Genomic DNA, 14,276 nt, shown 5'->3' with positions numbered 1-14,276 from the left:
TTGGTTACCTAGCAAATTCCCAGCTCGTCACAGCTGGTGTGACCGACCAAGCATGGCATATTGCTTGCTTGCTTAAAAAAGAGGCAGAATTGCTGAAAACTTCACAGGATCCACAGCTCAGCTCAAGAAAGCTCTGCAGTGCTCTTGAAATGTGCTAAGTAAACAATTCATGAAAGCTGACCAATAAGGAAGAGAGTCGTAATTTGACAGCTTGATCTTTTGCAATGAAGTTTTGATTAAAGGTGTACCTGTGAATCATTTGCACTCGAATATGTTCAGGATCGCCCATTCCGTACAAGCAAAGCAAGCTACCAATTCTTAACTTTATCCACTGCCGAAAGTTTTGCTCAAAACACTTCTTGTGATCCTGCTCAGGCAACTGTTCCAGGAAACAGTTGGATGGTTAGAGGAAAGAGCTTTGCCTTTCTCATCAGCAGAAACGATTGAAACTTGTCTGGGAAACAATATATCCATTTTCAACAGATGCGTGACTCAAACTGAAGTGCAATTTGACCACGCCGTGTTTGCTTATTGAACTCTAGCCCCTGCTACTGATTGCTTGACTGACGTCACAAGCAAGCATGCTTGAGGATAGTCTTAAGTGAAAATGTGACCGCGGGGTAAGCATTTATTTTCTTGCTTGGCTTGATGATTGATTTAAGCCTTACCTGACACTATCACAGCAAACCAGTACAAAGTACAGCACGAAAAAAAGGGCACTGCAATGGACAGTAAGTTGTAAAAAAATAATATTGTTAGATGACATGGTAACATTTTTAGAAGGATGCCTTAGTTTCTCTAGGACATTAATGCCTTTATTCACTTTACTTGAAATTCAAAGCATACAGTACATTTAACTTTAGTCCCCCCACCCAAAAAAAGCTTACCCATATTTGTTCCACTTTAGTTTATGGCCCCTGTGCTTCAAACCCAAGCCATATTGTAAATTGAAGTAGGAAAAATTAGAAAGGCATTGCAACTTTCACAGAGCACCAAACAATGGGAGGTTAGCAAAATGGGATTAAAATATGTAAAGGGACTAAAAATCCACTCAATTCACTACTCGCACAAATCCCATAATACACCTCTTTCACCCCCCAAAATTTTGCATAATCATTGTTTGGTCAGGTACAAAAGTCGGACCAGATTAACTTATATTAACTCAGATTGCTCACCTCAGATCGACATAAAAAAAAATGATAAGGCCTCAAGAAATCACCCTAGCCCTAATCTTTCAAGTGCCTATGAAGCGAAATAAAATTTTCCACAGACGGACAATTTAAATATTAGAGCAAACGCTGAATAGTTTTGGCTTACAAAATGGTTTATCGCTTGATCAGAGGTGAGAGATTCAATTTTATCCTGTCCAACTTTTGTACCTGCCCTTTAGGAGCATGAAGATGTCCCAAGAGAAACAAAAAAGATGCCTATGCAAATTTTTGGGGTAAAAGAGGTGTATTATGGGATTTGTGAAAGCAGAGAATCACAAAATTTAAAGGCCATAAAATTTAACAGATTGTACCATTGTCTATTATAAACATAGTTGAACAAAGTGTGTAAGAAAAGAACTTACTATGCTGAAATGTACATTCCCCAACTTTGCTGGACAAAAGCTTTCACTCTTTCTCTGTACAACAAATTACAACCACAATAAATATTAAAACAAAAGTTTAAATCACAATGTTCTTTTTGTTCTCAGTTAAAGTGATCACCGCAATTATGAAATTATCAAATTGAGCAGTGATGAAAGAATAACTCCCAGGGATCAGTGGGTTAAGCAATGTGCTTCTCATTTCACTTCTAACCCTAATTTTCATTAAATGCTTCTGTGTGTAAAAGGAGAAATGTTTGCCTCTTGAGCTGTTGTAATTTTATGTTGCAGTATTTGTGTGACTGTGACTAACATATAATTATCACTTCTGCATATGAAATACCAGATGACATGTTCTTTAAATCTAAAACCAGTCAAAAACAGCCACAGTATTAATTTGTAACAATGTAACTATTTGCATTTACTTCCTGTCAATGCAGGTCACTGCTGGATGGCAATGATATCTTCCCTAGCTCGTACCTTCCAGTTTTTGTATCTGGTACCTTCTCAATCAGTGCTTAAAGAGTTGTTGATTTCTATTGCCCCCTGTGCTTATTATTGCTATTAATGCTTCAGTATAGGCTACCCTCTTGTTTTATGTTAATATGTACCACTTCAGACAGTTACTAAGGACCTCTGATAATGTTTATTACACAGAATTTGGTCACATATCATATAACAAGCAAAAAAGGATTGAAAGTCAATAAGAACTATTTTATTACATTAATAATATTATTTTAGTCACATCACTGTGTGACCCACCCCTGAAACGTGTCTTACTCAAAAATGAAGAGGCAAATAAATCCCACAGTTGTAAAAAGCTGCAACATTAGCACTGCAAACACCTGTTAAGAAATAAATTAAGTTAATAAATTATTATACATCTTCAAAAACTGTAAGGCTGTAGCATGAGCAAGCATACCAAGTTGTTTAATTTTAACACAAAAATGACCAGAGATGCACAAGACAAAAAAAACTGAGGGAAATGAGATGAAAACCTTCATTTGCACATGTTCCCAAAACATTACTTCTTTTCAAAAGTTCAGTTCATTTACAGCTTGAAATTTGACTACCATTCAATTAACAAAAAAATGTAAAAAGGCGCTCTCACAGTGCACTGAAGGACAAATTAAACTGTTATGATATGGCTCTTTAAGATTTTTTCAGGACCCTCCTTCCCAAATTATGGATGGCATTTTTGAAAACATAGGCACGAATTGCGTATGTGTGGTAGTGCAGTAACACAACGCTTTCTTCCATATTGTCAACTAAGCTAAGTTTTGTCTTCCAGAACATTCAAGTTGTCTTTGGTTACTAGTGAAATACTAAACCCAGGACAATGTAACATATCCCGCAATTTCACTAGTTGCTTAATTTTAAGCCCTGTGCTTGTCCACTTACCCTCCTGATAAATCCTATGGCAAGAGCATGTACAGCAGGCAGATGGATTTGAAAATGAATGAAAATCACAATGATATCAGTTTCTATCTAAAATTGAGGCTGTTTTACTGCAAAAAAAACAATGACTCAGTGGGAAAATATTCAATCGATCCTAGTTGCTTTTTGAAGCCAGCTTTAACTAAACCACCAAAGCTGCTGATTTGTTTGTTGTTCATTGTCAGAGATTCCCATTAAGTCAGAAAGTAATGTTCTAACTTTGCTAGGCTGTGGTAGGTTGAGTACAATGATTATAATCAACAATATCAAGGCTGCTGCCTAAGAAAATTTAAAGGGGCCCTCAGAGCTAAACACTGAGAACTTAGGAGCCCAACATATGAAGTTAAAGGTGTTGCTGTGAAAAATTAAGGAGCCCAGAGCTATTCTTTGGGAGCCCCAGGCTACCGGGCTCCTGTTAGGCAACAGCCTTGAATATTATTGATTGGCTTAACTGCAGAATACCCTGCCACCTCGAAGCTATAACCTAAATTGGGTGGATATGCGGATACTCAGTGGAAACACCGAGCTTAGTGGATACAGTATTTCCCAGTATTTCTCCTTTCTGACGCACCAAACAAAAAGAGCAAAGGAGATTGATGTATGCATGTATTTATAGCTCATAAAGCACGATGATCGAGTCAAAAACAATGATGTATCTTAAAGCGCGATCAATTTCCTTGTTGATATGTATTTCTTGTTCTTAAAGGGGCTAGGTCACGCAATTTTAGGCAATTTCCGCACTGATTGTATGGTCATAGAATTACCTAAAATGTCAAAATAACTGTTCAAAACTATAGAAGAACTCTAACAAAACACAGGGAAGCCAAGAAAGGACATGGATGTACAAAACTGGAGGAGGATTGAAATGGATTGAATTTGGGTAAATTTGAAAAACATCAGCCCGCCTTTTTTCAAATTTATATCAGTCTATATCAAAATGTCATTTACAAAGCTGGAAAATCATTCTCAGTTGTTAAGTGGCCGTAGTTTTGCAAATGAAAGACTCTTGCCCTGCCAATTTGACATTTAGATCTCATAATTAAGAAAATTAAACAAAATTACCTAAAATAGCGTGACCTAGCCCCTTTAAAGCACTTGATTCCTGATTAAGCGTAAGCTCTCATTTCCGTGATTTTAGCTTTCAATTTACAGTTCCATTAACTACACTTTTTACAAGATATATACACCAAAATAAAACTGAATAACAAATTACTGTGCATTATACCTTGTTCGTTCTTTAAACATAGCGTCAACAACATTGCCTTGTTCTAGCTTTCACTTTAAGGTTCAGTTAACTACATGAAATAGCACTCTATTCCTGATTAAGCCCAAGTGCTTGTTTCAGTGATTAGGCCTTAGCACTATTGTAAAATTTTAGCTTTCATTTTGCAGTTCAGTTAACTACACTTTTCATGAGATCGTGTGAAGAAGAAAGGACTGCAGTTACTCCAGGTCTTACCCAATGCTGCGTATCTGCGTATCCACTCAGAAATATACCAACCAGCTCTAACCAAAAAGAGGGACTTGCCCACTGCATATCCATGTATCCGTGTATCTGTTACCGGTACAATCCGTTCTCACGTGAAATCCGTCTTTACCTATGTTAAATTGGTGATCCTCATTTTACTTACAGTGTAAGTAGCATACGCACTCAGATGAATTAAAGAACCGTTTTTAGAAGCCTAAATTAAGCCTAGAGAAAAATTAGGGTCAGGTTTGGATTTGTTTTGGTTATTATACATAGATATCAATTGACTTATTATACAAAAGTAAATAATAAAAAGAACTGTTGGATTGAGCATGTTTATCATTGTAGTTCACTGGTGAAGACAAAGGACTACAGATCTGGAGGGTGCGAGTTCGAGTACTGGTAAGTGATTAGTACAGTCTTCTGTTTCCTTACTAAGTATGTTGTGATGTTGAGCCTAAAGAGAGGAGTGTAAGAATACAGAAAGCGCCAGATAAGATGATACGAAACAGTAAGAAGATATGTTGAGATGTGTAAGGCAATGAGAGTTTGAGGGAAGGTATGGTTTTTTTAACCCTTTTGTGGGGTGGGGGAGTGCATATTCAACCTAGGTAAAAACGGATTCAAACTGAGAACGGATTTTACCAACAACATCTCCACTCACAAATATACTGTCTTACCAGCTCTAAGACAACAGAACATTTCCAGAAATTATTCAAGACCCATCTATTTAAATACACATTTTGTCAATAGTTTTATATAATGTATAACGGGGTCCGGTACTTTTGTTATCATATTATTTTTCCTAATGTAAAGAATTTAATGTATTTTATTTGTATATTTTCTATCTTATTCTAGTTATTGTAATGTGCCTGTGAGCATCTATATATGAAACACATGCAATATATATGGGTCATTGACCAAGCGTGAGGTCAAGATGACTGGATATTGGCAAAGTTCTTTTTTTGCGTGTTTATGGACTTTGACTTCGTCTCGGTCCATAAACACGCAAAAAAAGAACGAGATCATCAATATCCAGCCATCTTGACAGAACAAGCTTGGTCAATAAAGGACTTATTATATGTGATAAAACACCAAAAAATGATCTTTGATCTTGCGGGACCAAGCAAGTAATCCCAAGCAGGCAGTATAGCTCCATCTTGCCCAGCTCAGGTAGCCAATCACAACGCAGGGTTTGGTTCATTTTGCCCGCTCACGGAGCAAGTCTTACAATAAAAGTAAATAAAGAAAGAGAGGGACTTGCCCACTTCACGTATCCACTCAGAAATACATTTCATATACAATAATACCAACTATATTTATGAAATAAATGCGACTTCATAGCCGCATATCAAGTTTTTTCAGGACTTGTCTTCCATGTGACAGGGTATATTCTGCAGTTACTCCCTTTGATTCCTTACAATTATCATTCTTGGGGTGATTGATCAGAGGAAAATAATATGGTCAACGAAGAACATACTGCAGGAAATTTAATTATTATGCAAAAAAATAAGTTAAGTTCACGCGTAATGGTAGAGTATGATAATAAAGTCGAAGAACTTTTTGTGTCATGGCTTCCTTATTACATTATGACATTACATACATTCCTTATTACATTGTATTATGATCGTAAGGGGTTTATGACCCTTCAGAGTTTTCAAACTTGACTTTCGATTCCGAACGTCAAATAAGTTCCGACTGCATGGCATCTGACAGGATGCGGCGATGCGGATCCGCATAATTCACTGAAATCCGCATCTTCCGCATAATTCCGATATTTTCCGCAAAAAAACAGAAGAAATACCTAATATTAGTGATAAAGCAGCTCCTTAACATCCTCAAAAACATAAAAGCCGAAGAAATTGACTGTTTTGAAACGCTTATTTTCCTGAACATTGAAGAAAACACACCATTTCAGTTCGTAAGAAAGATCGTAAGCAGTTTCCGCGCATTTTTTCGCCAACGAGCCTGGACACTAGTTTTTGTTCCTACAATGCTTTCCATTGGACGAGAAGCAGTTACACTTCAGCAAATGACGTGACTGATAAGAAACTAACTTAAAGGGCGCGTGCGACTGACTCTACTCCGGAATAAGAATACGTGGAGTGATGATTAAAACGATATGTTTGGCGCGTTTTGAAGCAGCAAGGATAATAGAAAATATGTTTAAAATATCATTTTAGCAGATATTTTACAATTTTAATGTGAATCTCTGTAAAAACGAAGGATTTCTAACTAATATTCTATGTATTTCTATTCCGGAATACGGTCAATCGAACGCACCCTAATGCTGTGTTTACACTCAAGCGTTTACCAAGGTAAACATTAACTTACTAAACCCTGGTACATTTGTACAGTGTTTATACTGGCTCAAATAACTAAGGTAAATCTGTCATCAATCACAATCTTATCGAATTGGCGGCAAATTCTAAATCCACGCATAAAATGCTCGCGTTTAAAAGAGAAGCTGTGGCTCTTGTAGTCCTCGCGTTCTATTTTCTTGTTCTTGATCAGCAAACCCAGGAATCGAGATTGCAGCAGCTCTTACTTTTGCAGCACCTAAAGAGGTCGAGACGAAAGCGATTAATTCTGCTACAAATTGCCCTTCGCAAGACAAGGCGCGTTAGACGTGCGTGGTCGTGGCCGAGAAACCAATTCTGGTTTGAAGCTCTATTAAACGGAAATTTTGTTGAAGAATGGTGGAAGGAGAACTTTAGAATATCAAGATGTACGTTCGAATACATTGTCCGATTGGTTGGTCCGGATTTGGCAAAGAAGGACACTAGATTACGCGAATGCATACCGGTAAACAAGCGAGTGGCTGTGGCGTTGTGGCGATTGGCGACTGGAGACACATACAGATCAAGTATTGCTGTGGCATGAACTGTTGATTGTACGGGGAGGGTTGTAACCCTGGTTGTCTTGCATAGGAAAATGGCGACAACGTGGAATATGCATCTTCCCTGGCGAAACAATTGATAGAAAATAAATACAGGCGCGAGGATCAACAATCACCGCAAGAAAGAAATATTTATATGCACAAATTAGCTATACAACGGTGTTAACTTTACCTTTCGGGTTGGTCGCATTCGTAAGGATTGGTGTTTTTGTTTTTTGCCATACCTTCTTCGTAGACCGAAACCAGACGTGAAAACTTGGTCGAAAACCTGGTCTTGAAAACGTGATCGAATGAGCCTGACGCAATCCCGACACCACAGGATGTGAAACCAAGCGGATGTATCTGTCCTCCAAACCTTGGTTACCGACCTTAACCATGCCTGCTCGCAGAGTAGACCGAACTTTTACCTTAGTTAACTTTCTATTGTCTTAAGCGGTGTTTACTACGGTATTAGTTGGCGTTTACACACGCAAAATATTAACCTAGGTAAGTAAACTCCAATACCTCGGTAGCACGCTCAAGTCTAAACACGGCATAAGTCAATGATCGAGGGAATGGATCGCGCTCCAAAGGTACCGGTATTACAATTTTGCTCCATTATCTCCAAATTGAAACAAAATTCATGACGAGAAACAAAATAATTTTTTATCGCTTTATTTATTTTACCAAAAGTTGCGGCAAAATCCCAACTGCTAACCCTTTTATTTCAACGGTGAAAGCTGCTCGCAAATTGGTGACTCCTCCATGTATTTTAATCACAAAGGGCAAAAATTCAGTCACAAATGCGATTGTATTGGTTGCAATTTCGATTACGGATTTACCGTAAGCATGTAAATACATTGGACGGGCCTAATTATTAGTTTTATAAGGAAAGGTTACGTTTATACAAACGTTGGCCGTGTAGCACTTATATTTTAAACAGAGTTAACTGAATAGAGTGTAATGTGATATAAATCACACGTATAAATCAAACGTAATATGGGATATAAATCTAGCACTTCACATTGCACTCTATTCAGTTAACTCTGTTTAATTATTAGTTTTATAACTTGTTTAAATTTCCGCATATTCCGGTGTAATTTCCGCATAATCAACGCATGTTTCCGCATAATATGGCCAAAAATTTCCGCGTAATCTTTAATTTTTTTCCGCATCCTATCAGAAGCCATGCGACTGAATGCGGAACTTCTGTGATCAACATGATCTCTTTCACAAAATAATATAGTCAAATAATCATAAAATGAAAAAGTTGATTCGGTTGTTCATAGAAACATACCAAGCCTGATGGTTTTGTCGTTAAAGCTAATGATTCGATCATGATAAGCGGAGCTCGATCCTTGGTATTCTACATCAGAGCTTGCTGGTGGCGGAGGATAACTCGGAAGGGCTGCAGCTGGCATAGACGAAATGTTTTGGCCATAAGGGTTCGGCTGGCCGGCTGGCTTTCCAAAAGTACTTTCGTAAGATGGCGGAGGAGGGAAGGCAGGATTATTAGCAGGAACAGTTTCCACGGGTGGTAGGTATGCCCCTTGGTTGGATGGAGGCGGATATGCAGAGCCATAGTTGAAAGTGGAAGCACTCCGAGGTGGATACTGTTGCGAAGTTGGATCGTTCGGATTGCTGCTCGGAGGATACGGTGGGTTCGACGACATAGTGAGTTATCTTGCTAGTTACTTTTCTACCAGAAAGGTAAGGTTCCAACCTCTCAAGTACAAAATATGCAACGAGATGTCACAAAAACGAAAAGTATATCCGAACTCGCAGCTAATTGCTAATTGCGCAAGTCACATGGCTCCGGATGACGTCATAGAAATCAAGATTGATAAAAGTGAAAAATACGCAGTCAAAATTGTTAACATAAAACTGAAGAGATAGATTTTTACAAAATATCAAGCTAATAACAAGTCGTGAAAATTTTTGCGTAAAAATACTGCAAACAAAAAAAATACTCGAAAAAGATAGCATTTAGATTTGTTAAAAAGAGATCAACAGGTGTAATGCTTGCGTGCAGGGGGGGGGGGGGAAGTCATCTAAAATTCGCAGAAATGTCACGCTAGACAACAACCACTGCGTCTTCCTCGATGAAGTATACTTGATGTAGGAAAATGATGAAATAATGCTTACAAACACAAAATGTATATGTGCAAGCGAAGCAGGATGAATGAGGAACTTCGAAATTATCAACTCATTTGTCAGTTCTACGACCAATCACAATCCACCATCTCAGGAGCCCATCACCTGACCATCTGTGTTAAGGTTGAATGATGTATATACCTACACTTTCTCACTTTCTTCATTTGCTTTAACGAAGAAAAACTACATGTAAACATTGTGGTGAAACGTCTGCGTCATCATTCATCATGATTTTAACACGAAACCCTTTTCCGATAGTGCGATAGTGGCTTGTTTGCCCTGACCCAAACGAATACTTTCAACGTTTGCGGGATAAATAAATTTCGGCATACAGAGCCGCATACCAAGTTACAATGACTGCAAATATTCTCGCGCGCTCATTGGCTAATTTTTATTGTCAATAAGCGGACAGACAAGCACCTGGACAGACTTTATGCGATAATGACGCGATATTGCTCGCGTCAGACAGATTGAAGTTTCTCGCATTTTTGTCTCGCTTTCTTCTCGTATTTTGACTTAATTTTGAACCCTCTGCCTTTTTGTTATTGTAAAAAACAAATTGATGTCAGTTTTTCACACGTCTGTCCTGTTATTGATCATGAATTGCGTCACAACATTGTCAAAGTAGCTTGTGATTGTGGTATAAGGTTTTGTTTTGGCTTTGTTTTAGACTGTGCTAGTGACCTCAGTTTCTTGAAAACAGCTACTCTAGGAATGGAGTGATTTGGGGAGTTTACTCTAGTATAGGGTAGCAAAATCCAGCTGAAACTAGCTCTGGTATAGGCTAAGGGTTCCAGGGTCCCAGCGGCACTCCCCACCCAGAAATTTCTAAAGTACCCCCCCCCCCCCCCCCCCGCCTCGTGGATCTGCAGTCTACTTTGACAATGTTATGACGAAATGCATGATCAATTGCTGGTTTTCACTCACGTGATCAACAGCCATGTTTTTCAACGAAAACAAAAGGAAGCGTTTGCATAATAATAGAGTTAAATTCCCGGAGGATTTGGTCGGGGCACCAACATGGCCGCCTTTTCTTTGTTTAGGGGCACCAACATGGCGGTCGTGACTTCATGTGAAAACCGAGAATAACAGGACAGACGCATGAAATACTGAAATTACGGGCAAAGAATTAGCAAAAACAAAGTGCATTGCTTTGTACAAAACAAATAATGAACACACTTCTTTGGCGGTTAAACAAAGGAAATATTTCCTATTGTCCTTTTAAAAAAAACCGCGGGATGCAAATTTGTGGCTTGTTACGTAAGCCAAATGCAAAACATAGTGTTTCATTAGACACTATTCACATGCGAAATAATGATATGTATCATGGGTACTGACTGCTCGTGTCTGTTTTATTATTCTTGTAAAAATTGAGAGATGAAGTGAAAACCCTTAAAGAGTCCTTGGAATCGATAACCAAGGCGTCGGTCGAAGCGGTAGTTAGACGGATATTGGCATACACGGCGCGTCCTCTTACTGAATTCAACAAATATGAGGCATTAGAAATGCTGTAAACGCTACAGAAAACAGCCATCGACAAACGCCACGAGAAGTCTAACCTGGAACTACTACCGTTTGGCGTACCAAACCGCCCGTAGTAACATTGATGTTCAGAACGTCAGTTCCACAGTCTAGTGCGTAGCTCGCCTTATCGGAGATAAGGACCATGAGAAAGTACGGGTTATCTAGTTTTGTGAAACCCCCCTGGCAAATGCGCTAGGTCAGAGATGTTGTTTCATTGTCGACTTGGCGGGGCTTTTGGTTGTCCCTTAAACCAAAAAAGAGAAAAGAAGAAAAAAAGAAAAAGAAGAAGAAGGGAGATGTCTTCCTCTAATTTTACTGTTTTTGCTCTCGTTACTTCCTGTAGCACATTACATGGACTTGGGAAAAGAACGGGGACGTTGATCATGAAATCGAGTCTCTCCTCGACTATGATAGCTACGATCGCTCGGTATCATGGATCGACCTCTTTGGAAACCCCGCCAAGTCCGCCAATGAAATGACGGCCGATCATAAGAAAGCTAAACTGGTTGAAGAAGGGGAAGCTTGTGGTAAACTAACAGATCTGGTTTTCCGCGACCCAGACAACTTCAAGGCAGGGGAGTTACATAATAATTACATGTATTGGGAGGAGGTTTTCCACCGAACCTCCTCCCCAAAGCACGAAGAGGTACTTGGATGGATACGAGACAAGGTCTCCATTGCACCATATTTTCGTCATTTTAAAGGAGACTTTAAAGGGAGCTTCTATGACTCAGGCAGACCACCCGCTAAATCGTTCAAAAACAATACGTCATGCAAGCCTTTCACTCAGTTTGTACAGAAAACCCTTATCAATCGCGTCAAATGTGGTGCAATCACCATAGTCGGGAAAGTGGGTGTGGCTTATCCGCCGCACATTGTTCTGCCCTTGACAGTCGAGGCCACAAAGCCAAGACTTTGTCACGATGCGCGTTATTTAAATCTATGGATGTGTGACATGCCGTTTTCTCTAGACTCTGTTTCAGATCTTCCTCGATATGTGCAGAGAGACACATACGAGACCGTTCTAGATGACAAGTCAGGTTACGACCACATCCTCCTTACTGAGGAGAGCCGCACCTTCTTTGGTGTCCAGTGGGGAGGATGGTGCTTCACGTACAATACGCTCCCGTTCGGATGGAAGCTCTCACCTTACGTATACCACACCACAGGACTCCTACGTAGCATCAATTTTTTCCGGTCGATAGGCATACCCTGCTCACTATGCATCGAAGAGCGGCACAATGGAGAACTACAAGTCCCTCTTGATAAGGGTGAATACTGCACCACAGATAATGGTGATGCGCGTCACCGCGCAGCTGCAGAGTCAGCGGTATTCCTAGTGGCCTATCACCTCGTGAGACTCGGGTACTTCCTGGGATTGGAAAAGTCTGTTCTAGTCCCCAGTCAGACGGTCCCATTCCTTGAATGGAGGGGTAGTTTCTAAAGAAACTGTGGTGGTGCGTGGGTGGGGAAGTAGTATACAAAAATTTGGTTTTATCAACGGAGTTGATAATGTAACGCCCGAAACGTCAGCTTTTAGAATCTCTGTACGGTGGCCAATTTACATTATCAACTCCGTTGATAAAACCAAATTTTTGGTCCCATACCTTGGTTTCCTCTCTAACTCTGCGCGGAAGGTATTTTATCTAAAACCTGACAAGATCCAGAGCTTTCTTGCTCTTGTTAAGGACGTGCTCGGAAAGCCCTTTGTCACGTGAAAACCTTGCAGCGTTTGGCGGGAAAATGTGTATCCTTCAGCCTTGTCGTCCCGGCAGCTAAGCTTTTTACACGAGAGATGAACGCCGCCATCTCAAGTGGCCAAGGCTAACACTCGAAACCGCAAAATGGAGCACTGGTTGTTTCTGGAAGGGTGGGACGATCCCTTGCCGTGGAGAGAGGAGCGTCACGTTAGAGTGGTCATAGCTACCGATGCTTCTAACTCAGGTTGGGGTGGATCCATTCTAGCCCCATTTAGCAACCAGGTCTCCGACCACTGGACCGAAGACCAAGACCAGCATCACTTGGAGATCTCAACAAAGGAGGCGATAGCTGTCGACATAGTGCTAACGTCATTGGCGCAGCGGTTACAGAATACAAGAGTGGACGCGTAAGTGGATAACAAGGCAGTGGTAGACGCCTGGAACAACCAGAGAGGGAGAAGTTTAAAGCTCAATGCCGCGTTAAAGGCGCTGTTCTTTACAACTGCACGATTGAACATCTCCCTACACCTGTCCTACATTCCATCTGGTGAAAACCCGGCTGATGCGCCCTCTCGCCGTTTCTCAGTCTTCGACAACAAGCTGTCAGGGCAGACCTGGGATCGTGTTCAGGAAGAATTTGGGGGAGATAAGGGACACTCTTGCGATCTTATGTCCCTAGACTCAAACGCAATGAAAGATCGGATGGGCAATAGTCTGCTCCACTTTACACCAGTACCCTCATCCGATTCTGCAGGGGTGAACTTACTTGCAGGCGCATGCTCGGAATGACGCCATTTTTTCTTCAGGGCGGGGTAAGAGGGAGTCCCGGAACAGGACTATAACAGGTGCTGATCTCTCGGAAATAATGTAGCACGTTGGCTGGGCGCGACGCCATACGGCATTGTACTATTTACAATTGGCTAAGGTCTTAAACCCGAGTGGGGCCTCAGCCAGGTTGGCGGAAACGTCTGTAAACGTAGTTGCCACTCCCTGGAAGGATACAAACGAGCTTAAGCGGTTTGTCTGTGCGTTCCCTGGTGCTACCTCACAGAAAAGATCTCATCCTGTAGAAACATGACTCGTAACTCTACCAAGAGGACGTGCCCCAGAGGTTTATCGAAACGTGTAATACTGAACTAGTTAGTAAATACACTATCGCTTTGCCCATCCAGCTCGTTCTATTTTTTATTTATCTTTTTGGAGTATATAGAAAATGTGGAAAATGAGTAATGGAGGATGGGGGGCTCCAAAAAGGGGGGATTGGTGAAGGACTGATTGCTATTTTCGGAGAGTATTCTTCCTAGAAAGGGAGACAGATGGTGAGGGAGCGCTGGTCAATCATTATTCCCATACCTTGTTTCAACTGAGTATGAGTGGGAGTGTTGTGAAATAGAATACTATACTAATGCAAATGCTGTAATCTGATTGGCTGAGCCACTGCACACTAATTAACAATTAGTATCATCCAACTAGTTGACTAATGCAAATCCTGCATTTTTATTGGCTACGCTACAAGATGACTAT

General features: G+C 40.3%; 1 protein-coding gene across 2 annotated transcripts in view; it reads right to left on the bottom strand.

Moving 5' to 3' along the window:
* Window positions 1-10,310, bottom strand: part of LOC138043843 (protein lifeguard 2-like) — a 25,996-nt gene extending 15,686 nt beyond the window's left edge. The window contains exons 1-5 of one of the 2 annotated variants that reach the window (XM_068890337.1): window positions 8,672-10,310; window positions 2,993-3,006; window positions 2,372-2,436; window positions 1,574-1,627; window positions 669-719 (exon numbers count right to left, since the gene is read on the bottom strand). In XM_068890337.1, coding sequence (XP_068746438.1) covers window positions 669-719; window positions 1,574-1,627; window positions 2,372-2,436; window positions 2,993-3,006; window positions 8,672-9,047 — 560 coding nt within the window. In that variant the 5' untranslated portion in view covers window positions 9,048-10,310. The remainder of the gene's footprint in view (window positions 1-668; window positions 720-1,573; window positions 1,628-2,371; window positions 2,437-2,992; window positions 3,007-8,671) is intronic. The other variant, XM_068890330.1, reaches the window with a different exon arrangement.
* Between the last annotated feature and the right edge of the window lie 3,966 nt (window positions 10,311-14,276).

The sequence above is a fragment of the Montipora capricornis genome, chromosome 1 (assembly GCF_036669925.1).
Source record: "Montipora capricornis isolate CH-2021 chromosome 1, ASM3666992v2, whole genome shotgun sequence".
Classification (NCBI taxonomy): Eukaryota; Metazoa; Cnidaria; class Anthozoa; order Scleractinia; family Acroporidae; genus Montipora; species Montipora capricornis.
This window is presented reverse-complemented; position numbering and strand designations above follow the sequence as displayed.